Consider the following 25,931-nt stretch of genomic DNA (forward strand, 5'->3'; position numbering starts at 1 on the left):
GGGGGGCTTCCACAACAAACATTTATTTCTCCCAGAAAGTTCTGGAGGCTGGAATCCAAGATGGAAGCTCTGGCCGATCTGGTGTCTGGCGCGAGTCCGCTTCCTGCTCTGTAGACGGCCATCTTCCCCTGGGTCCCCGCGTGGTGGGAAGGGCAAGGGAGCTCTCTGGGGTCTCTTCTCTGAGGGCGCCACCCTCATGACTCATCCCCTCCGAACACCACCGTGGGCTAGGTGTTCAGCACCTGCATGTGGGGGGGACAAACATTCGTTCGGTCCATAACACATGTAATGCATTTACATACAGTAAATCATTTCAGTCACCTGGTTTGCTGCTGAGAAAACGGAGTCACAGGGGATCCCGTGCCTGAGGTCACAGCGGTCAACTCCGGCTCCGGAGGCTCGGCTCCTGACTGTCCTGCGCGCCGCTCACGCTGCTCTGGCGGTTTGGTTGGGATCAGCCCCCTTGCTGGGCACCTGTCCCCCGCTCCTGCACGTGCGGGTGCCTTGAGGTTTGCCAGGCATCCGTCAGCCCACCTGATCCTCACAGCAGATGGACAGAACAGTTTACAAACCAGCCGTAACCCAGGGCTCCTGGTCGAGGGGGCGTTCTGTCCCCCTGTCCGTGGCCTCACCCTCCTGCTGCACGAGCTGCTCCCCCAGCAGCGCCGTGATCGCCGTCCCATGCCTGGATGGCTGATGGGACAAGTTCGGGAGGGGCCAGACCCGACCGGTGACTGGGTCCCTCCTGCTCTCTGTTTCCTCTGCCAGGCATGGTGGGTGCCACCCCACCTCCCAGCCGGACCATGGCTGGCCTCCGGGAACAAAGCCCAGAGATTAGGAAGGGCAGAGGGGTTGGCATGGGGGCAAAGGTCAGAAATCCTACAGAGAGAGGTAAGAGGGTCATTTGGTTTATGACTTTAACCTTTTGCGCTTAATGTGACAGACTCTTCAAAAAAAAAAAACCACATAACCTTGTGGCAAGGAATGACGATTTTTACGTTGTCCCCTTAAAATAGGAAGACCCTCACGTTGTATAAAAGGGGTCTTCAGGCAGACAGTTACCAAAAATCTCATGCTATGTTGACACATTCTCATCATGAGAGCCAAGCCCAGGCCCCACAGCGTCTCTCGTGTCCAACCCATTCCCTGTGTAAGCACAGTTACCGAATCGGCCTGTGGGCACGCTGCCGAGACCCTGGCCCCTTTCCCTGAGCTCTGCTCCCTGCCTGGCCCACCCTTGTTCTTGGAGAAGTCCTTGAGAGCCCCCTGGTAGAGTGTGAGTCCCCCTCGCGGGTGCCCCATGGCCCTCTGCATGCACTGACCAAGTGGCATGGTCATTACCTGACCAGCTTCCCCATGAGACAGCGAATTCCTCTTGAGAATTTGAAAAAAATCATTGCCTGATATTCTCTGCCTCCTGCCGCCTTCCCCCCACACCCAGCACAGGACCTGGCACCCAGGACGCATGTGTTCAGGGAACGAGTGCGAGGTCATTGGTGGGGGATTCTGAAAGGCATCTATCAAAGGGAGAAATCAGGAAAATTCCAATGCCTCGGTGAATGTCACTCAGCATCTCTTGCTGCAGATACTCCCTGAGTCCAGAGTTGGACCCTTCCTGGCTCCCACGCTCCCATCAGCCCACGGTGCCCTTCATGGGACGTCATCAGCCGCCCCCCTGTTCGCTCCCTGCCGTGCGTCGCCCTCTTCCTGCTATCTCTTCGGTGTGTCCTCCCAACAGCCAGAAGCATATTCCTCAAGTCCAAACGCAATGGTTCCATTCAACAGCCGGCTTCCGTGGCATAGCTGAACGGCTCTGCACAGTCCAGTCCCAGAGACCGACATGCCTCCCCACAGGCCCCCTGTGCCCCAGGGCCACTCCGCACCTCCCCCCTGCACTGCAGCCACATGAAAGCCTCGGTCCCTTCTGTGTCTGAGTCTTTGCTCCCGTTCCCTCTGCCAGGTGAGCTTTCCCCGCGTTCTCCCCATCGTCCTGGGCAGAGCGTGCTGGCCCTGGCTTCCTGCCTCTGCCAGGACCTTCTGCTTTCTGGCCTCAGTCTCTCCGCACTGCACTGAGCCCTCCTGCAGGGCAGGGGCTGCCCCGGGTCCCTTGCAGTTCCTGCTCCCAGGCTGTCGCAGGGGTACTTCCGCTCCCCCTCCCATGCTACTGGGTATGAGCAGGGACGTCAGCATTTAAAGCTTTGGGTTCAGTACCGGCTGGAGTAAGAGAGGGAAAAAGAGCTGTGTGTCTTTAGGTGAGGCCTCGACAGAGACTTTTTCCTGGAAACCCAGTCCTCAGGGTATACCCACGTCCCTGCGCATCCACGCAAATGCCACAGGCTCTGGGAGGAGAGGGAGGGATGGTTTCCTTTCCAGAAGAACATCGGAAAGCACAGAATTTGAATTTCCACGGTTTTGTGTTTTTTTTTTTTTTGGAGTTCTTTGGGTGAAATCCTGTACCAATTGGGTTGTCACCATCGGGACCCCTTAGCTGTTGGTGGCCCCAGAGCACGTGGAACTCTGGGGTCTGCGGTCCTTTCGCTGGTCATTTATGGTGCTGCTTACATGAGCGTTCTGGTTCCGGGGGGGAAAGCATTCCATCCGCTCTGAAATCTGTCGGTGTGGAACAAAGGAGATCCTTTCATTTGCCTCCGTGGCCCTGCTTTGCGGATACTCCTGGTTCACGCGGATTACGTCTGCGTTTTCCACAGGGGGTCAGTGGCCCCTTTGCACCAACCTGGGCAGCCCCAGGCCAAACGTGAAGTGAGCGGCATTTGGTTGTGGTGACTTTCTTTGCGGTCCATCTTCTACGTGAGTTAATGGCCATTTACGTGCTCACTGCGCAAAATCTTTCCTGGACGAAGTTAAAATGTGAATGAACGAAGGAGTGAACGAAGGGATAAATACCACACGGATGAGAACCCTTGCCTGCGCGCAGATTACTTTTAAGAGAAAAAATAAAGAAACTAAGGGCTAATGTTAGTACTTCTTCCTCCAAAGCAAAAGCTTTCAGGTGCAACCCAGTGAGTTCTCAAACTTCCTCCTCTAGCCCAGAGCACAAGGTCAAACTCTAAATGGCAATGTGTGCGCTCCCATATCCTAGGTTCCCAGAGTGGAGAGCCCTGCCCCCCAGCTCGGGCGAAGGGTCAGGAGCAGCAACGGTGATTAATCAGGTGGCTTCTGTCTAAGGCCACAATCCACGTTTACTGTCTCTGCAGACCAGACTGTGGAAATAAGCAGACCCATAAAGGCCAGCAACTGATATTTCCCTGGGAGATACTCCAGATGCTGCCGGGGAGATGGCGACATGGCAGGGCCCTTCCTGCTCCTGATTTATTCCATCAGGGAAGAGCTTTCCTTACATGGGGAGTTCGCACAGAAGTGACCCCCTTTGGTTTTTCAGGAGCTGTTTGAAGCCTTCTTAATGGGCCACCTTTCAGTGTGCCGGGGGGACAGAGCTGTGCCCCACAGGCCCACCTTCCCGGACGGTGATGCGGTGGGCTCGCCTTCTCAGCTGCCCTTCTCCCCTCCTCACACCTCCCATCTCCCCTCCTCCCTCCCCACCCACAGCACCCTTCTCCCCTCCCCTCCTCTCACCAGGAACTGGCTTATTAGCGGCATGGCTCCCCATTAGTTGACCTCTGCAAAATTGTGGGACGTGGTACAGCTGAATTTCAGGACAAAGCTCTTCTTCCTTTAAATATTGAGCGTGCAAGTAGGATAGGGTTGGGCAGCGGGGGTGGGGGGCACGCCACTGCCTCTCCATTCTTCGTTATCATGCCCTGTTCAAAAGCTTTCATCTAAATTAAGAGTCTTTGGTTGGAATCAAAGGGAAGAGGCCTCTCAAAACCCACGGAAAGACTCTGAAGGCGCGTGAGACATCCCGTAGTTGGAGGCCCTTGCCGGCTGGATGCCCAGGCGTGGAGAGGGACGGGCAGCTGGTGCGAGTGTTTACGGACCAGCTGTTGGTCCAGACCAGCAACATCGTACTCTGGTCCTTGGGGTCAAGGGGTCTCACGGGGCTCCTTGGGGGAGTTCTGAAAAGAAACTGAGGTCAGAGGGAATTTGTTTATTTTACATCTTCCCCGCATGTTCTGGTTCCTTGCTGGGTGTCACAGCAGGGGTCAAGGATGTGGGGACTAGTAAACAATCCCAAGAGTTTCACCATCTCTGAGAGGTTTAAAGCCATCCATCCATGCTGTACTTTTGAATTGAGTTGAACCAGAGCGAACACAAGAGAAACCCAGGACGAATAATTTTTAAATTCGAGATCTAGTTCTGTGGCCTTCCCACTCTTTGCAAAAGGAGGTTACAAGTATTGTCAGGTGTAAGACGATGACGATGGTTGGTTTGCACCGTGCTCCCTTGACTAAGATAGGTTTACGGGGTGTCAAGACAGTTGGCTCTGAAGAGATGATTCCTCGTAGTCACTGAGTAAATGCTGCGATCGGCCAGCGGGGAAGCTGCAGTCTCATCGCTGGGAACTGAATTTGGATTTTTGAGCTGGAGGATTAGGCAAACGATCACTGAAGTTCTCTTTCTTTCTCTTTGTATCATGTTCTCTGCTGTGTTTCGCCTGTCCTCCCAGATCATCCCGCTGGACCTTACGGAAAACCTCCCCTTGGAGAGAACTGAAGAATCCAGTTGGGGGCTTCTAGAACAGTCTAGAGTTCTTTTTGTTTTTTTCTGGGTGCTTTCTCATGACCATCTTTCCCTTGAGGCAAACCTCTGAGTTCGTTAGGGACAGATGTGTTTAATTTCCGCTTTGTAGACGACAACACTGAAATTCAAGGATATCTGGTGATGATGTCACCCAGGTTTGAAACTTCAGCCTCGGGGTGCTTGGGTGGCTCAGTCGGCTAAGCATCTGCCTTCGGCTCAGGTCATGATCTCAGGGTCCTGGGATCGGGCCCTGTGTTGGGCTCCCTGCTCAGCAGGGAGTCTGCTTCTCCCTCTGCCTCCCCCCTCCCCTGCTCATGCTCATTCTCTCCCTCTGTCTCAAATAAATAAAATCTTAAAAAAAGAAAGAAACTTCATCATTTTTGTATTTCTACTACTCATCCCACATTCAGCCCATCACCAAACGCTGTTAACTTTTTCCATAAGGTTGCCTGCATCTGCTTCTTTCTGTCCACTTCCAGGGTCACCCACTGGGGCTTTCATCATCTGTGCCTGGACTATCACATTGGTTTCCTACATGACCTTCCAGGTGCCTTGCGTCTTCCTTGATATCTTCCCTGAGTTCCGGGATCTGGAATCCTCATCTGCTCCATTCATTGGGCAACTCGCATGGGTTATGGGCACAGAGCCAAGGAGGCACCATGATGCCTGTGACCAAAAAGGGTTTGCAGAGCTTTCTTAACATACTTGTGCCCTCACCCCACAATTCTACGTCACAAAAGCTCCCTATATTTGCTTTTGGACTGTGGTCCTCTGTTTAGGGTAGACCTGTGGTTGGATGAATCTGCATTTCTCTCTCAGTGTTATGCCATCACTAAATGTCAGTGAAAGCTCAAACTGAAATTCTTGTGTTTCATTTTCCCCGGACTTTGCTGGTCTGGTTGCCAAGTGGGTACTGGGGCCATATATCCATGCTCGTAATCCTGTGTGCACGTTACTTTCCAGATGTCTCCAGATCTTATTACAAGTGATTCTGAGGTTCCCTTTGTTATGGCTGAAATTTAAAAATCTACCATAATAAACTAAAATCTATCAGTTGGAATGATAATACTGCCTGCTTTATAATCCACATTTTCATTGTATGAAGTAACAAAATTGCTTTATGTCATTTGGGGGGGTTGTTTTTTAGTTTTGGGGGGGTTGTTTTTTTCTTTAGAGAAGGAGAGCTTGCAAGCAGGGGTGTGGAGGTACAGGGGGAAGGGCAGAGGGAGAGAGAGAACCTTAAGCAGGCTCCACGCCCAGTGCAGAGCCCACACAGGGCTTGATCTCTCGACCCTGAGATCAAGACCTGAGCCAAAATCAAGAGTCGGATGCTTAACCGACTGAACCACCCAGGCACTCCTGTCATCTTTAGTTTCTATCATACGCTCTTCCCCAGGAAGATGGTAAGGTAAGTCCCTCAGTGACAAAGAACCATATTTGCTCATGCATTCAGTTACTTAGAAAGACAAGGAGTAAGTACCCATCACACCGAAGGTTCTGCACTTAACCCCTCATCCTATAGCAGTTGTGTCGCTCGACACCCGTGGTGTGCCCGGGGGTGGGAAATGATGTGCTGGGAATGGGAATGAATGGGACTCCTGCCCCCAAGTCCCACCTGTGTTTCTACCGCGACATCCGTGGCTTCCAAAGAAACGTTGTTGACCGTGGGAGATCGACCCAGTTGCGAGAAGGTATTTGACTCCTAGAAGGAGAAGCAGATCAGTCTGATTCCCAGGTAGATAGTTTCTTTATCATCCCGCCCTACTGTTCCTTCAGATGAGATGACCCAGGACAAACCGTCCCATAATTCCATACCCATCGGCTTTTCCTGAAAGGGGCTTGTCCATTAGCCTTTGCCTTTCTTTGCTTAGGCTCTCTAAACACTTGAAGTAACAGAATTAATTAAGTCTTTCTCTTGGCTTTGGAAAAATCAGCAGAAACTCAGGAGAGGAGTCATTCTGATATGTCCACAGTGTAGACAACGGATTCTGCATTGCGGCCCCTTCTGTCTGTCAAAGGCCGGGGTTCTGCATTTTGTCATAGGTGACTAGGGTGTCTTCAGTGTGTTTACACAGATTCCTTTGTGACCCCCCAGATCACACCCTCTGAGGACATTCCTCCATCTCTGCCCTTGATAGACAGAGGGAAATTATTTCCTGGTGAGAAAGCAGGTGCTCGTGAGAGCTGCCTTTCAAAGAGGTATCTACCGTCAAAGGGGCTAATCGTCCGAGTGACAGATGCGCATGGCTGGCTTCCCTCTTTATGCTGCCTTGATTGAGACGGGATGAGTGTGCTGCTGGCCTTAGCGATGGAGAATTCTGTTACAACAACATCCTCAGGGAATAGCTTTATCTGCTAAGTATGACAAGTGTGGCAAATGTGCACAAAGCCCAGATCTCATGGCCTGGCTTTGAAAAGGCTGCAAGAGCGAGGGACCTGAGTACCTGCTTCCACAGACAGGACTGGCTCTACCCCGTTCCTATGGGAGTGGTTTGCCCTGGGCAGGCAGGATTTATTTACCTTTTGTCATTCGGCCTGGAACGTTCCGTATCACCCTTTCACACTTGGCCGTGACTCCCGTGGCAGTAATCGCTTTTGGAAACAGAAGGAGGTAGATGACAGTTTCATATTTTGATACTGAGGGTGAAGCCCCGGGGACTCACCGCATAGCTCCTGACTGTTCGTGGGAACAGAGGTGCCACCTGACCAGGTGGGGCTAGTTGGAGGGCGGGACCCTGAAAAGGAGGCTCGGGTGCTCCGAGTACTGTTTCCGGGCGCGAACTCCTGGCCCTGCAGCCGTCACTAACTGTATGGAGGACGCTTCCACTGGCCCAGCCTTCTAGAACAGTCCACCGTCCTGCTCCCTGTCTGTGCCTGTCACTGCTCCCAGGACAAATGAGGATTTGCCGTGGCAGCTGTTTGGAATTCCCTCAAAACACTCCTTGTCAGGCATGACCACAGGGACAGAAAGTGGGTCAGGGATTGCCAAGGGGTCGAGGGAAGAAATTGGGAGTCACTATTAAAAGAAATGGGATTTCTTTTGGGGTGATGGAAGTATTCTAGAATTAGTTGAAAGTTGCATAATATTCTAAGTGACTTTTTTTTTTAAAAAACCCGCTGAATTGTCCTTGTTCAAATGGGAAATTTTGTTATGTGCATTTCATCTTAAAATATGAAAAGGAAAAATTAAAAAATGAAACATTAATCTCATCGCTTGATAGCAGTAGTATTCCTCAGTCCTCACACTGTCCTGTTCTAATGCCCAAGTTTATTTCAAGATCTATCACATACAGGGGGTGCCTGGGTGGCTCAGTCAGTTAAGTGTCCGACTCCTATTTCAGCTCAGGTCATGATCTCAGAGTCGTGTGATCGAGCCCCGTGTTGGGCTCTGCACTCAGCAGGGAATCTCCCCCTCGGCCTCTCCCCCGACTCACTCTCTCTCAAATAAATAAATAAATCTTTTAAAAAAAAGAAATTAATGAAGATTATTCTTTCCCTGAATGCACTTTCTTCTGTATCATATTATACTTTATATTTTCTTTTATTTGCTATTTCACTGACCCCTCTCCACTCAGGTTGGCTCTTGCTTATTGAAAATTAGCTAAAGGGTGAAAAAAAAAAGATCAGTTTCTTCCATTTCTGAGAAATGAAGATTGACATGCTTTCATTTGGGGCCAGTTTTAGATCAAACCTCAATAGTTCTTAGAGACCATTTAATTTGAATAAGTATCCAAATGAGAAGGGTCTGAGGCCTTGGAGTGGCTGGAGAAGGCACCCCTGAGGGACCGCGGGGTGTGGCCCGGGAGGCCAGGGCAGGCTGTGCTCAGACATCAGGCCCCGGATCTCCCTGCTAAGATTCTGGAAGCCAGGCTGCCTTGTAGCCCGGCTTTCACCCCTCTTGTTCTATGGCAGGACCGCTGACTTCCCTCCAGAGGTGGCAAAGGCCAAGGGAGGTACCGTCCACACCAGCATCACGGGTGTGAGGGGAGCAGGGGGCTCTCTGTTGCCCCAAGCACGCTGTTCCCCTCTCCTTGCACGTTGCGACCCTCCTTTTCCAAGAATGATGAAAACAGACATTGTGATGTTGGGGGAAATCTTGTGTTACCTTTTTCAACATATGAAATAAAAATAAAAGCAATAGTCTGTTGATGGTCCGTGGATGTTAGCTTTTGTTCACGGATGTGGTTTTGGACACTCTTTCAGCACTCCGGCTCCCAGATAGGCCAGGGTCCTGGAGTTGGTGACTGCATCAGGTTCTGCATCCTCTGTCCCCTCGGAGAGTGGTTCTGTTCAGATCACAGGGACTTTGTCATGTGAGGGTGTGGGGAAATGACGACTTAAAATCCGTAACATTGGGGTGCCTGGGTGGCTCCGTCGGTTAAGCGTCTGCCTTCGGCTCAGGTCATAATCCGGGGTCCTGGGATCGAGCCCCACATAGGGATCTGCCTCTACCCTTCCTGCTTGTGTTCTCTCTCAAATAAATAAATAAAATATAAAATAAAAGATCCATAACCTTTTAGCACTGTCAATACAATAATTTAATCAATGCTCCTAGGAGGAAACCGGTCATTGACAGAGGCCAACTTCTCTATCCATTTTCTTTTTCTGTGACATTTTCCCTGGATGACTTTTGTCGGATTAGAAAATGAGGCGACCATCAGCGGGGGGGTCTGTGGCCTGACCAATCTTGTGCCGCTTCCCCGTGCTTGGCCCCTCACACACAGCTCGGGTCCCAGCACTGTCTGCAGAGCTCACGATCACCCCTGCCTGTGCGTCCTCCAGACCACGGCAGGAGCCCAGGAGGCAGGGACCATCCCGCCAGGTGAGGGAGAAGCCCTTGCCCGTCCAGCCCGTGCCCACAGCAGGGCCTCAGCGTTGCGGTCCCCTCGCTGGAGCCCTGACCTTGGAGAAGTCCATGTGACTCGCATGTGCCCCACTTTCCCCCAATCTGAAAATTAGAGAATGAATTCTGAAAATTGACAACTGCAAGCACAGGTCATCCCTGGGGAGGCCAGGCGGGCATTTCCAGGTAATCTAGATGGTCCCTGGAGACAGGCCTGGAGTTAGCGGGATTCACTTCTGTGTCCTGGCCACACCCATCCGTGCGTGCGGGGTCACTGTGCTGGGGCGCCCTGCTGTAAGACTTTCCCCTTTTCCCCTAGCTCCCCCCACACCCGAGGACTGTGTTTGCTGTCACTTATCTTTGTGAGGATTCAGGGACTTTTCCGAGGGTCTGGGCATCAAAGAGGCTTTTCTGGAGCCTTCCCAGGCTTTTCCTGCCTTGTTACATGGATTGTATAGCTAGCACTCCTTTGGGGCTTGGGAAAGGGGGTATGGCAGCTCGTCTAAAAACCCCATTTCCACGTGAACCGCCTCTGGCCTTTCTCTGTGTGGCATGTTGTTTAGACAAAGAGGAGTTTGTACGTATCACTTCCCACCAGACGCTCCTGAGTGGAAGCCTGGGATTTGAAAGTTGGGGATTTTTTTTCTGCCCTCTAAATGAATGGCTTGTTGGGTATGTAGTTGACACAGTGCAGCTTCTCACCTCTTTATAGCATAAGGGACTGCCTTAGCCCCAGGACACATGCCCTTAGTAGAACTGATGCGAGCCACTGTATTTACAGTTGTACACGTTGGGCGATTAATTTTTGCTTCTCAACATCATTGGTGATGTGATTCGTATCTAACTTTCATCTAAAATTACATACTTCCCCAAATACTTCAGCTACATTTTAGAGTTTTGGTCTCCAAAAATGTATTTTTTTTAATGACCTAATCCAAACCTCTCCTTATACAGATGATAAAACCGGAAATCTAGAGCAGGGTTTCTCAAGAGCAGCACTAATTTGACCTTTTGGGCCAAATAATTCTGTGTGGGGGAGGGGGGTTGGCCGATGCATCGTACGGTGTTGAGCAACATTCCTGGCTTCCGTCCTTTAGATGCCAATAGCATCCCCCAAGTGCAGGGTCTTCAGACATTGCCAGTGTTCCCTGGTTGAGAACCGATGGTCTAGGACTGGACACACAGCTAGCGTGTGACAAGGTCAGAACAGAACCCAGATGTCCAGAGTCTCAGATCCACCCTTTCCAGCTGGGCACGCGAATTGAGCTCTCCACCTGACCAGAGCTCAAAGGAATGGTCAATACCACCTCCAGAGCTCTCGAGGGAGGGAGAGGGGAAAGGCGGCCAAGGAACCCAGAGCAAGGGAGAGCTCTGTGGGACTCTGGGCAGATGCATTCACTCTACCCAGTAGAACCCAACCAGAGATCCGTCCGTCGACTCAACTTCCGTGCATGACCTTCACCAGACGACGTGTCCTAGAAACTCCTAAGATCTCTGTCCAGAGTGAGCAGACTTAGCGGGGCATCCAGGGGGCAGAGGCATGTTTCTCCATGCCCATCCCCCACCCAGAACCCGGACTAGCCCCACGGCAGAGGTTCCAGCCGCACGCAGACAGAGCACGACTCCTCAGCCGCAGGTGGACGGCAGCGGGCCCTTCTCCTTCCCCGATTCACAGTTTCTCTGGCACTTTTTCGTAAGTGTAACAAGCCTCCAGTTTGTACAGGGCTCGGTCTGTCTGTACCTTCACACCTCTGTCACTTTTCACTCCTGGCCACGGGCTTGGAGCACACAGATTGTGGCCGGTAATGAGTACCCCGGGGTACTGCGATGTTCTGATGCGGGAGGGCAGACCTAAGTACTGGGGATCTCATGGGTGAGAGGTCAGGAGTTTTCATGCTGAGCCTGGTGTCTGGGACTGGAATGAACCTGGGTTTCCACTGTGTAAAGTAAGAACGTTCCACCGTCTGGGCTCTGGACGGAAACCATTCTAAGATTTGTTTATTGGCGCCCTGCCATCGGCTCCAAGGCTCCATGGGGCTGGTCTGAGGTGACTTTCCTCTAAACACAGGATTTCATTAGGTGGCTGTGCCTCCAGGCAAAGCAAAAATTTCCCTCGGCTTTCTGAGTCTTTTGTTTAAATGATGCCAGAAATCCTGAAATTGAAACAGGAATTTTGCATGAAGTTACTTTCGTGGAATTAAATAGGCTCCAGGAGCTGAGTTAATGAACCAAGGGAAAATAGGTTCTGGTTATGCTAGTAGAAATTGGGGTTTTATTCTAATAAATCATTGCTTTAGAGAAAAGTCCTTTCGAAACTTTCCTTATCCTATTTCTTTTTTTATTCTTTGAATGAAGAGTGGGGTAGTCTCTGTGTTTCTGTGTTATACCTTCCCAGCCACCTGGTCGTAATCCAGAGGGAAAAACAAATGAGACTGAATCTGTGAGCCACACCTCACTGCCTTTCGCATGCGGACCATAATGCTCCATATTCCATGAAACAGAGAACATTCTAGAAATCTTGCACAATGACAAATTCACGTTTATCTCTACATTTGAAGTTTCCTAGAGGGGAAAAAAAAAAATGCACATCAAATAAAAGAAGCCTCAACTTTCATGAGTACCAGTGTGGGTTTCGGAACATTTCCCTCTTTGAGGAAGGAAGTGGTGTCTCGTTCTCCTCGGTGAGTGGCCGGTGTGCGTGAGGCCAGGCGCTCACCTGTGGGCCACGTTCCTCCAGGGCTATGTCCACGTTATTCCAGCTGCTGTGCCAGTGGGAAGCTCTCAGACTTTTACCGAAGAATGTCCTCTCATGATGACAGGCCAAAACGTCAGCATGCCCACCCTGGGGTGAGAGGGAGCGGCCTCTTCCCACTGCACAAGGTGGATTTTCCCCTTTGCCAGTGGGGTGTCAAAACTAGAGACTCCTCTGTCCTCCCCTCCCCTGAGAGCAGCTGCTGCCAGCAACCCGAGGGAAAGGAACAGGGCAAAGCAGGTCCTGGCTGGAAAAAGAGGTGTCACACTGAAATTGGGCATTTTGTGAAGAGTTTGGTAAAGGGATGTTGACAAAAATATCCGTTGGGGGGAGAAAGCTGGAAGGACCAGGGCAGTAGGCAGGGCTGGCAGGAGCGGGGCGCCAGTACCCCTGGGTCTGAAGGGTCCAGGGAGGAGGAAGGTTTCAGAGCCAGAGCACGGCAGACACGGAGAGGCCTCCAGACTTACCTGCCTCCCTCTGGGGGTCCAGACAGGCCGGCCTCCCTGGGCACCGGCAGGATGGGGGAAGGGTGGGAGTGCATCTGGAGGGCACAGAGGAAAACTGGCCCAGCATGGATCAGAATGATTCTTTCTAAATAGCCTCCCTCACTTCCTGAACCGAGGAGGCACCCTGGCCTCCGCTCCCGCACCCCCTAACTCTGTCCTTGGATGGATGCGGCTTCCCCCTCCCACCCCCTGCCTTGCCTGTCATTTTCCATTCTGTGTGCTGGCCTCATTCCTCGTGCTGCCAATACTGTCATCGTGGGCAGAACGAATAAAGGCTATTTCCAAACATCTCTTTTTGCTGCCAGCAGTGTGATGTTTGCTGCCATTACACTAACACAGACCCAGGGCGAGGTTTTACCCTGGGCTCATTGCAGCCATTTTCCGAGGCATAGACCATTTTTCTCAGCGGCCCCTGCCTGGCCGAAGTCTGGCTGTGTGGGAGACAGCGATAGCTTTGGCCCCTCGCCAGCCAGCTCCCTAAAATGAAGCTTCCATATGCAGGCGCATCTCACACTGCCCATCCCCTGGATGGCAACCTTTCTGGTCCCCTGGAGTGACTCACGTTCGGAACAGCGTTTCTTCAGAGACGTTGTCGAAACCCAAGAGGCCTACAAGAGTTGCTGCTACCTGGAGGGGTATTCACCACACTGTCAACCCTGAGGTTTTCCCCAAGTTTGAATCAAGAGCTACTGATGAGACTTTGCCCTTGGTCAGAATAGCACTGGGTTTTGTTGCAAATACCCTTGTGAGCATTATAATGAAGAATCTATCTTCTACCGTAGAAGATAGATAGACAGACAGATAAGCGTGTGTGTGTTAAAGAACGGGGTCGGTTTTCTTAGAACCATCCATTCTCTTGCCTTTGCCTACATTCAGTGAATGGCTTCTATTGGCAGGATGGCTGGCCGGGGGTTCAGTCCTAGGGGTCTGCCTGCATGTCAGCTGAGGGACCAGCAGGTCCTCGTAGGGAAGACTACACAAGCTGTGAATTCAATGTGTGCCCACCAACGGGGTCATTGTACCCATTAACCTGTCAGTAAACTACACGGCAAAGATTTGAATCGTAGAGCGGAACAGTTCAAAGGACTTGTTACAATCTATAGAGTCAATAAGTTACAATTTTAGAGAATCCCCGAATACAAATTTACACAATTTTGAGTTGTTTTACAACCTATCAGGCCATTAATCTAAGTTTTAAAAGTCCCTTAATATACTTAATCATAGCCTGTGCTTTCTTGAAGTGTGGAAATCCGTTTCAGCATGCCGAACCGCAGCAACACCAGCAGGAAATGACTTGGAATTCCATAAAACTTGCCAAGGCAACCGTAAATACAGTCCGTGTGGAGTCTGTTTGTGTACGATTTATACGCAATAGGTGGGCCTTGATCTAAAGGGTTTGCGTTTGCCCTTGTGCCTTTTCTCCCCGGCAGGCAGTTGGGATAGAAGATACAGGACCTACAGCCAGAGCTGAGTTTGAGTCCCGCGTCTGCTCCTTACCCCCTCGGAGACCTCGGGGAGGCCATTTCAATCCCATGATAAGAAAGGCCGACCGTGTAGGTAGCTGGGAGGCTGACGCAGAGCAGAGGCGAGCCCTCCAGGGATGCCTAGTGAATCGGAGCCACAGGCAAGAGCTGACATTGAGCTTAAGGGTCGACAGGATTTTCTACTGCCCATTCCCCAGAAACCCACACACAGCCGCTCCGTCCCTCAGAAAAACCAGCGGTCAGAGTATATTTACTTGTATCTGTTTCATAATTGCAGACACAGCCCCCACCCAGCAGTCAGCACAACTACCACCTCCTGTCTACCCCCTAAAAATACAAGCAGCAAAAGTTTACAGTCGGGATGGGTTGCTTTGAAGACATTTCCAACCCCTGGCCTCATTTGTCATGATTATTTCTGGAGCACTCTTTCTCTTCTTTCGTATCTTCCTTGCGTTTCCTTTTGTGCCCTCATCCAGAACCGTCCCAGTGAAGAGCCCATCTCTGGATGCTTGCATCTCTCCTTTACACCTCCCAGATTCAAAATTTCCTGGCCCCACAGAATTGAGCTCCCAATGGGTGAGAGGCACGATCAGTGTCCCTGGGGATGTAAGGATAAATAGGATGAAGGCTGTCCTCGCAGGTACTCAGAATCTTCCAAATTTGAAAAGGAGTTTTTTGGGGGTTTTTTCCCCCTGGAGACTTACTGCCACGTGTAACTGTGTACCAGCACCCGGGCTCAGCAGCCCCGGCTAAGAGTCTCAGCTGCCACCACCATGTCCCACCCAGACACCCTTACCCTTAAATTCAGCTTCTGGGGGAGATTCATTATTGTCTCATTTACTCCATGTTGGCAGATGAATGTTTCTTATCATGCATGAGGGTTTATTAAATCAGTTCCTTCTGAGTGGAGTTCTCTAGAGCTCTCCTGAAGCTACCAGAGGGCCCTCGGCCATCTGGACTGTGTTAGAGGTGGACAGTATCATAATAAGATCTTCTGGTACCTAACTGGGCTTCAAGGTGGATCTGGGTTACATCATCATTCCCACTTGGGATAACGTCAAAGCTGGAAACACTGGCTGGAAGGTTATGAGTTTTCACCCAACAAAGCAAAATTAGTATTTCCTCTGCCCTTCCCAGCGGGTATGATGTGTTTTCAGTGACAGTTTATTCTGAAATACTTCCATCAAATTCAAACATCGTTCTGGATGAACCGTGACCTAGGAGCAGAGGATCCTTCCCTGGTGAAATGACCAAAGTTTTTGAATTTTAATAACTATTTTCCACACGAAATAAATATTGACCTTTCTATTCATATTGACCATTCTACTCAATAACCATAAATGCTTATTGATTCTAGAAGTTGTAAATGCAGGTGTTAAACGTTATTCTCAAATGTGCTCACACTTGCATGCATGCACACTCATGCACACGCATACACATGCACACGCACGCACACATACGCATGCACACTCATGTACACGCACGCACACATACGCATGCACACACATGCACACACGCACACATACACATGCACACACACATGTGCATACACACATACACACGCACGCACATGCACACGCACACACACGCGTGCATTCACACGCACGCGCATAGCGTTGCCAAGCTGGGACGGCATTCCCTAGGAGGAGCAATGGTCTTGGAACAATTGTTGATTTCCTTTCATGCTGATTTCCTAAGAATTAGAATTTCTATATGATCCTAAATAATCATTTCTTTGAAGAAAGAGAAACAGAAAAGAACCTAAAGGAAGGGTTGGTTTGGATTCTGTTGTGGGAAGTTTATGCCTCCTTAGGAGTAATGAAAGCGGGGGGGGGGCGGAAGAGCTGCAGAACCAAAGAAGAGGAGATCCACGATTTGGGCTACTTTCAGAAGAAGAGCCCTTTTACCTAGCTATCCTTGCTAAGGTCGACACGCACTTCAGAGCTCAAGAGGTTTCCTCGAGTTGACTACGGAGCGGAGTCAGAAGCCACTTCCATTTTGACAGCACCAAAATGTTCTAGTAAGACTTGCACTTCCCCAGACTGTAACTTCCACGCCTGCTGTGTTGGACCCCGATGGAATCTGAGGGAGAGTCTCCGTGAGGGTGAAGCGACGTACCTACTGGACGGTAGTTCTTCAAGCGGGATGCCCCACTGCGACAAAATCAGCAGGTGCTTGTTGGAAATGCAGATTCTCGGGCCCCACCCCAGACCTACTGAGTCAGCAACTCTGGGAGGGCCCCCCCACCAATCTGTGTCTAAACCAGTCGTTTCTAAGTGAGTAGTTGGCTTCTCTCGAGTAAGACAACACGTGCTTCCCTTCGGGTGCCAATGTGAAGTCAGCTCCTGGGAATGTGTGCTTGACTGTTGCCACTTCAACAAAAATGTGCCTGGAGACACCACAGCAAGTGGCCAGTTGCCCCATAAAAGTTCACGAAGTCCAGGATCTGTGCTGTTTCCCTCACGCGTCAGACACCTCGTCACCGAGTCGGAGTCTGACCCAGACGCGGGGAAGAACAGTGCCCAGTGGGTGAGCGGCCTGGTGATCCTGAGGCCGGAGGGGCCAGCGCTGCCCTTTCTCCTCCGCTGTGGAGCCAAGAGATGTTTCTGCCCCGGGCAGCCCCCCGGCTACCCTGACACGGCCTGTTCCTGGGGCTGGAACAGAGCAGCCGACATCCCGTGGATTCAGGTACACTCCTGTAGAACAGCGCTCCCTCTTCTTGAGCGTTCCGGAACACATCTGTCTTTGGCGCTCTCCTTGAATGCACGTGTTTTGGCATTCTGTACTTCCCCAGGTAAGGCGAGGGCCTTGCTCATTGGCATTTTCATAAGTATTTATTTGTGGGTTGACGGAGTCATTATCCTCTTGTCAAGGTGCAGGGCCGCTGCCAGCACCAAGTGCATATGCATACAGCAGGCCCCTAACTGCCCAGTCCCCGCCGGAGACTCACTGACAAAATCCTCAGCACGTTTTAGAGTGTTGTGCGATTATGAAAGTGCAAGTTGTACGAGCATTTTCTCCCTTAACTCCACAGCAGCCCAAACTGGAAGACTGCTGGTGGGGTTTTCAGATGGAGAAATCGTGGCCCCTGGAGCTTGACCGCAGAGCAGTGGGGACCTCCCGATTTTCTCACTCTCTGCCCTTCTGTGGCTCCCTCTTGTCCAGGTTAAGTGCGAAGGGTTTAGTCTGGAAAAGAAGTCTGTCTGCAATCTGATATCCACCTGTTTTTTCCAGTTGAATTTCTTAGCCCTCCTCCGCCGTGCCCACCCTGGACGGTGGTCAGCGTTTTAAGACAGTGCTCCCCGAGCCCTCACTGTGTTCAGCACACCATCTCCCACACGCCATCTTCCATCATCCTCGTAAGAACTCCCATGAGGCGTAGGCACTGTCACCGTCTCCATTTTACAGAGAAGGAAACTGAGGCACAGAGAAGCTGCTTGTCAGCCCCTCACTGCTCGTATTTGCCCACACACTCCCTCTCCCCGTGCTCTCCACGCCCTGCCTTGGGTGCCCTGCTCACACCGGCTCCTCTTCCCAGCCTTGCTGACAATCATCTGCATGAAACTTTGGCTGTCCCCTGCTCCCTGGGTGGAAGTGCCCCCTGCTCCCTGGGTGGAAGTGCCCCCTGCTCCCTGGGTGGAAGTGCCCCTGCTCCCTGGGTGGAAGTGCCCCCTGCTCCCTGGGTGGAAGTGCCCCTGCTCCCTGGGTGGAAGTGCCCCCTGCTCCCTGGGTGGAAGTGCCCCTGCTCCCTGGGTGGAAGTGCCCCTGCTGCCTGGGTGGACGTGCCCCTGTTCCCTGGGTGGAAGTGCCCCCTGCTCCCTGGGTGGAAGTGCCCCCTGCCCCATTTGGGCCTGCATCGTACCTCAGAACAGAGCTGTGTTGTACTGCTCTTTTCTCTTTTGTCTTCTCACCTGACACACCAGAAGCCCCTTGAAGACATGACTGGCTTTTGAGTTCTTTGTAACCCTGGAGTCCTGGACGGTGCCTGGCCCAGGCTAAGAGACGCTTACTCCGCAGATGCTGGAGGAACGGTGGGAGGGATTGATGGCGGCCTCCTCCTGTTTCCCGACCTGGTGTCAGTGCACCAGACTGGTTTTGGGGTGGCCAGGAGGCTGGGGGAGATGCTGACCTTGCTCTGATGAGTCTGTGTCTCTTGGGCAAGTTTCTTCTCGTCTAAGGTTCTTCGTCCAAACCAGATGAACCGTACACCCTGACCTGATGAGGGGACAACAGCTCAGCCTCTTTCTAAATACAAAGAGGGGCAGTTTGCAGGTTCCCCTGGAAGGCAAGCTAAGACAGCCCTCCGTAAGCTGGGTCCCAGGAACAGAGCTCCGTGACGGGGACACATCAAAGTCATAGAGCTGGCGTCGGAGTCCATTCTGCAGAGACTGATGGAGCCTCTGTCCGCATCCTGGTCTCGGAGGAGAGCTGGTTCCATACGATATGAAACGGCCTGATGAGGTATCTGTGGGATGTTGGCAAGGTCAGCTCTGATGGTTTGGCAAGCTGCAGGTGCAGACTGTCCGCCCGGCGCATGTTACATGCTTCTGACGTTTCCTCCAGATAGAACGTACTCGGAAGCCTTTTAAGTTCTCAAATGCTGGAGTCCACCTTAGTGATCAGGTGCCTTTCATTAAAGGTTGCCAAAGCCCCTGCCCCAGAGGGAATGAATGCTGCCTCCCGGACCCGTCCACAGCCCCGTCTTTGTTGCCATTGTCGCCATACGGGCACATGCTTTCATTTGTTGTGTTGCTTTTGCAATCCCGACCCTATGCTCCCTGGAGCAGAAAGCAGTTAGGTAAATACCACATTTACTCCGCACTTCCCTCCCTGACCTCCCTCCCATTCTCTATGCACACAATTTAAAAAGAAGGTAAAGAGAAATCATGTCCTCCAAATAATCTTCAATATTCGAGTTTACCATCCTGCTTTGAATTTGTGTCCTGCTGCAGGCAAGGGCTTCTCCGCCAAGCAGCGGGGCGGGTAGGGGGAGTTGAGGCGGTCAGTGGCTCACCTCGGGCCAGAGAGGGCAGGAGCGCCTTGTCCATGTTGACCCCCAGCTTTATCCTGTGCTGTGAGTCCTTCCAGCACGGTGGCAACAGCGAGCCTGGGGTTCACTGCAGCCAAACCGAGAGATGGTTGCTGTCGTCCCAAGCCTGCAACTTGAAAGTAATCTGAAACGGCAGTGCCGATCTCTCCCTCTGCTGTGCAGGGAGACCTGGCTGTGCCTCCCTGTTCCCACCCCGTCCTTGTCCCTCTTCCTCCCAGCCTGGCCTGAGCTCCCAGCACATGGTGTGTTTCATACGTGGTGTATGGCACCGATGCTTCCTAGGGAGGAATGGGCAGGGAAGGATTGGGGGCGATGGTGGCTAGCCCTGGCTTCGTAGAACTCTATTACTCTTTCTTATTGAAGGAGAATGAAAATCTCTAAAACTTACCAAGGCTCCGGGGCTTTGGGACAGGCGCGATGTCTTCCTGCTCCCACGCCCTCTCTTCTCCCCATCTTCATTGTGCAGGGTGGCAATCCATGGAGTACTTGTCAGGCTTCGATGCAAGGTAATTTACCCAATTTCCTAAAGTTTACCCAGGCCTGTTCCAGATTTCAGCCTCTTGACCCCAAAGTTCCCTCCAATGCCTGTTCTCCTCTTGCCTGAAACTGGGGCTACCGGGCTCCAGACTGGACAAGAGCCCAGTTGCAGAGTGTGTGTTTCACGGCTTTTTAAAGAGGGGTCTCCCCACCCAGCTTCGATCCACCTTCCTGCAGGCCCGAGAAGGACACTTCTCTACCACCAGCAGGCAAGCAGTGCATAGGCGGGAGAGGCCTTACTGCTGAATGGAGGGGGTTCTTCACGATCTGGCTCACCTGACACCTGTCCCCAGGAAGCTCTGAGAAGCCAGGCTAAGCTGGCAGCCCCAGACACCGTTCGGGTGTCGTCCGTGCGTGGTCCTACCAGGAGGAGCAAGATTATCTTCTTGTGGGGGATGCACATACTTGAGAACCTGGGATCCCGCATAGACGGTTTTCCTAGATGACAGCTTTCTATAAAAGAGGGTCTTCAGTGATGAATGCCAGAAAGATACGTGCCTAATTTTTACATGATCACGGCTCCTGTCTTCTCGTTTTGGATAACCAGGTGGTTTCTTATGGCGCCTTACCGAATTCCGTGGTGTGTCTAGAGCTGGTATTTCTAGATGGTCACTAGACTGGGTTACTTGACTTCTCAGAGTTTCGGGTGTTAGGCACCTAGGTCAAAGGCTGGGAGCAGTAGGGTGGTGAATCCCCCGGGGCAGGGAGAACCCCACGATGGGGTGCAGAAGACACGACATCCAGGGTCAGGTTAGCACGCTGAGGTTTCCGTATTTATGTGAAGGTGGGCTGCGAAAAAGGAAAGCAACTTTCCCTTGGTCCTGTTGTTTTCCAAACCAGACAGCACCTCCCTGGTGACAGACGGGGCCTGCGTCTGCCGGACACAGATGCAGCATTCCCCGGGCGTTTGCTATTTAACGACAGATCTACTATTTAGCTTTGCAGTCGTAACACATGAGTGAGCTTTAGCGGTAAGCGGGCCCTTATTAACAATAGTGCCACATGCCAAACTGAGTGCGTCGGAAAGAATTCTAATGTAAGGAGTGCCCACGGCTGCTTTGCTCAAAAAGTCAATTTTGTCTCTTGAGTGGGTATTTCAAAAGAGAAAATAACCACAATAACCACAACAGTATTCCTACCTGATTCTCAGAAAAATCTCCAGTTGTCACTTACCCAGGATTTACCAAAACTCAGGCGAAAGAAAGAGCGGGTGGAAATTGGCAATCCCAAGCTTCGCCTTGGATCTGTAAGAATTGGGGGGTCCAGGCGAAGTCTGCATGGCAGAACGACACTTTCTCTCTCCAGGCCTCTCATGCGTGTGGCATAAACCAGGAAGGATCTAGTGACTAGGTCTCCGGAAGCCCTAGGTCAAAGGTGGTGGAAGGATTGCCAGAGAACCATGACCTTGTGCTAGGCTCCTGAGGGCGTGAGCTCTCACAGCACTGCCACGACCGTGGGTTCAGTGTGACGGTAATCGTTAGAGACTACTTTGTGCCAAGTGCATAGCACGGTTATCTGCCTAATAATCACATAAATCCTTCCAGATAATGGAAGGATTTCCCCTTTACTGGTGAGAAAACTGTGTTCAAATATTATGTTCATGGTCACACAGCTAGAAGGAGCTGGCGTCTGACTTTGAAGTTCATGATCTTTCCAGTAGACTCACACCCTTCACAATAGTAATTTTTAAATTTATAAATTTGTAAAACACTAAAATTTTATATTAATATACTATCACATAATATAGTTATTATAAAGTCCTAACAGCTAGAATTTATTGAACACTCATTACGTAGCAGGCACGGTTGTAAGGGGTCCTATCGGCGTCTGCTCTTTTTACGATCATGACAGCCCTGCTGGGAGCGTACGGTTCTTAGCACGAGTTTCTAGATGCAACACGCAGGAAGTTAAGTCACTCGCACACGGATACACATCCATGAACAGCATGGCCAGAGCTCAGACCCGGGCAGCCTGTCTCTCAGCCTCCAGGCTACGCTCCATGAGGTCGTAGGGAGGACATGCCGACAGCGGGTGTCCTGAACCTCAGAGCTGCTCATCTTCGACGACGCCTCCGAACCCCACATCCCACGTCACTCTGGACCCAAGAATGACTGTGTCTTTGGACGTGTTTTTAAACCGGCTCATCCATCTGAAATACGTTCCCAGATACACCGCGCTAAGAGATGGGGCCTCTTCTGCGTACACTGCCAGAGTTCAGTCCCTGCTGCCAGTACAGCCCTGAAATAGGTCTGTCTCCGTCCTTCCAGCCTGGCCAATGTTGCCCCAGCCTGCTAATTGGTGTGAGGGACCTCACTCCCAGAGGCTGCCTGGCCCGGAGCAGTGTGCCTCTCGCCTCTCTGGGGAGGGATCCTTCCTTGCCTGCAGACCCCCTCCAGGCTGCGTTCCCTGCTGGGCTCGCAGGCTGCGGCTGACAGGTGCACCAGGCAGGAGCTTGGGGGACCTTCCCTCCTCCTCCTGCATTCCCCAAGCACTTCCTTAGTGAGCACATCTCATTACTGGGCTCCATTTTCCGGTCTCACGCTTAAGCTTTCTTGTGCCACCACTTGTCACCTTTCCCAGCCTGGCTTTTAATAATGTAAATCTGCCCCCCCCAAGCCTGTCTGATGGCATCACTGCTCATTATTTGCTGTCTGGTACCACATACGCTCACCCACTGGCACCTCTGAGAAGCCAGCCGCCCAGTGGCCCAGCCAGGCTGAACGGGTTTCAAGCCCTGCTGGGTTTGGTGGGAGGAATGGTTCCGTCTCTGGCTCCCTCCAACCCAGGATGCTCAGCGGGCAGCTGGCTTTGGACAAGTCACATAAATGCCCAGCACCGAGTTACCTAAGCCTCCTTGGTTGTAAAGTAAGGACGATGGTAGTAATAATCATATTAACATTTCCCTAAGAAAGCTGTTGCAGGGAGTCGAATGGAGATAAGATACAAGAAACTCCTCTGTAAACACAAAATTTGGGTGGATTTTGAAGAGCCTATGACATTGGCTTCTGATTTGCCTTGAACCATTTCCAGACGTGTGTTAGGAACCGAAGAATAGATAGGGAAGGTTTAAAGATCACTCTGATGCGCTGGGATGAAGACAAATATGATACCACCTGGTGTTTCTTGTTAGGTCCATCTGACTTCACCTTGACTCATTTCCGTTGCCAGCTCAGGGACCCTCTCCGCTCCCCAGAGCTGCCGGAGGGAGGAAGGGCTAAAGCAGGTGCTGCCAGGAACCCACCAGATCGGCCCCCAAAACGAGAACTCCTGGCAGGAAGGCCGGGGGACGGTCTTGCTCACGAGTGGTGTTGGCGAAGCACTTTAATTACAGAGGATTAAGCAGGGAGTGGAGTGCTGGACAGAAGGGATAATGACACCAAGGAAGTCAAGCAGAAAAACCCAATTTCCTTCCTTTAAGGGGAAAAAATACATATCCATTTATTGAAATGAATTGCAAAGGAAAGAAGGAGGGTAGCGTTTCCCCACCCTGGGTGTTGAAAGGGCCGTGTATCTACTTGGCCAGACCAGCGGCCAGGGTCTTCGAATGCAAGTGCAGGCCTGGAACTTCATCAGGATGCGGGAGCAATCCCCCCCCACCTGGGCGAATGACTCCCTAATTCAGCCCCCGCTCTCCTGCTTCTCCTCGCAGGCCCTTGCCTGGCTTAGCTCATATTTTATATTCAGCACCTCTAGTTACCCCGAAATTGCATGTGAAATTGTGAAATAGAAAAGCAGCGGGCCATGTGACTCCCATCAGTTCTGCCTGGTGCCGCCTCGTCCCTGACTTGTACGCTCAGAGGCCGGGCGAGGGGATTGGCTTGCAGAAAGCCCAGAGGCCCCCAGACACCGACCGAAAGTCGTGCTCGGAATACGTGCCCGTGCCCTCAGCACACCTGCCGCGTTAACTGGGGCAGAGCTGTAGGAGTGAATGGAACCGAAATAAGATCAGAAACATTCACGGTGAACGGGAAAATGGCCTGAATGGAAGGTAGACAGATGGGGCAATTTATTGTCATATACGCGGTGACTGTTCTGACAGGAGCCTGTGAGGACCAGCGCCTAATACCACGCACTGTCCGCAGTGACCCCCGTGGCATCCTGTTTGTGACTCGTGGTACCCAGCGCCAGGGCAGGGGTTCTAAAACCTCACCGTTAACACTGTAATGAGAGAATGCGAGATTGTCACCATTCACAGGGAGGCGAGTATGGGGGAGGGAGGAAGAGAAGGAGAAGAAGGAATCGAGCACCCACCCTGGGCCCAGTTCTTCACATGTCAACTCATTTCATTCTCCCCACAGTCCCATGAGATAGGCCTCATTGTCCCCATTACACAGGCGAGAACACTGAGGCTCTGAGAGGCTGGACCACGTAGGTGAGACAGCGGTTGCCATGATGGAAAACGTATGGGCTTTGGCATCAGACAGAGGTGGGGTCAGAGCCCAGTCTTACCACCTACACTTTCAGGGATGGGCGGGGGCAAGTTCTAGAGCACCTGTTCTCTCCTCTACAGCCCCGGCACAAAATAGACCCCCCGGACATGCAGGAATCATCACATGACCTCCCGGTGGGAGAACCAGCACTTGAATCCCAAACGGTCGACCTCATCCCAAGCGTGGGCTCCTCCCACCATGACACCGGGCCCCTAGATCCAGGGAAAAGACAGGGAAAAGACAAGCAGAAAGATGCCTTCCCTCCATGCTGCACAGGACCGGGGATTCTCTGAGCATTTCTGCCCGTTCGAATATTTCATCTAAAAATTCACAACCCCCTCTCCCCAAAACCACACGACTGACATTTCATCAGACCTGACAATTGATCCGAGGAGGAAGGCGAGACACAGAGAGGAGCTTAGAAAGAACCTATATGTTGCTGCAGGATTCGCCACGTGGTATTACAAAAATCACCTGTCTCCGTCTGTCTGTCTGTCTGTGTGCCGCTATGTATCGCCAGCCTTCGCATCCCCAGTGCCTCCTTCACCCAGGGCCTGGCACACGGCAGGTGCTCGACACATTTGGACTGAACCAGCCACACAGGGACAAGCGCGGGGAAGGGAGCCAACGCCGTCGGGTTCCCCAGGCCTTGCGCCCGCAGGGCCGTGTGTGGCTTCAGCCTGACTTCTGCTCACCGCAGGGCTCTGGGGCAGGCAGTCTCTTTCTGTGAGTGCTCGTGTGGCTGCAGGGGTGGAGTGGGTGGTCACCGTCCTGTCTGCTCCGCGGTCGATGACTCGGGAGGCGGCTTAAGGACGCTGCTCCTGTTTCCCGCCGAGACGCGCTTTCGTTCCCTGAAATGACAACTTCTATGCACTCACGTAATGGGATCCCAAATAACACATTTCAAACAAATCTTTTATCACCATTGCTCCTTGGAACACGTTTCGAATGCTGGCCATTAAAAAGGGGCCATCTGACCAGCCTTTAATGATGACACTAATCACTGTGGGTTTTTGTCTCCAAGAGTCCTGATGAGCAGAAGCCAGGAGTAAATTACGGGGCTAACTTTTACGTCCGTGGGTTATTGATCTGCGAGGAGTTCCCTTCAGGGGAACTCCTTCAGCCCTGAGACCTCAGCCGTCCAGATGCCCTTTTCATCTCTGTAACCGGGCTACCAGCGTATGTATGGTTTTCAATTTGTATCAATAAGAAGACAACACGATGAGCTGTTTCCACAATGAAGCAATGGACGTATCAAATATTCCACCTGGTAGCTATAAATAAGTCAGTTTTCCCTCGGCCCATCGAGGGTCATCATGATTTGCCAGAAGGTTCCCTGCCCCCATGTACGCTTACGTCTCCGGAGCTCACGAGGCGGCCCCTTCCGGAAGTATCCAGTCCTCTCACTCCATGTCTGCTCCTGCCTTTGTTTCTTGGCAGGTGAAAGTCATGCTGCGCATCTGTTCTACACTGGCTCGCGATACCTCAGAATCCAGCTCCTTCTTAAAGGTAGACCCACGGAAGAAGCAGATCACCCTGTATGACCCCCTGACATGTGGAGGTCAAAACATCTTCCAAAAGAGAGGCAACCAAGTTCCTCCTAAGATGTTCGCCTTTGATGCTGTTTTTCCACAAGATGCTTCTCAGGTGGGTGTCACCCTTCCCGTCCC

General features: G+C 51.8%; 1 protein-coding gene across 1 annotated transcript in view; it reads left to right on the forward strand.

The window, feature by feature from the left end:
* KIF26B (kinesin family member 26B) overlaps positions 1 to 25,931 on the forward strand; it is a 415,887-nt gene that overhangs the window by 316,668 nt on the left and 73,288 nt on the right. Inside the window, 1 exon segment of the mRNA XM_026509553.4 lies at positions 25,702 to 25,908. Coding sequence (XP_026365338.4) covers positions 25,702 to 25,908 — 207 coding nt within the window.

Source organism: Ursus arctos, unplaced genomic scaffold (assembly GCF_023065955.2).
Source record: "Ursus arctos isolate Adak ecotype North America unplaced genomic scaffold, UrsArc2.0 scaffold_2, whole genome shotgun sequence".
NCBI lineage: Eukaryota > Metazoa > Chordata > Mammalia > Carnivora > Ursidae > Ursus > Ursus arctos.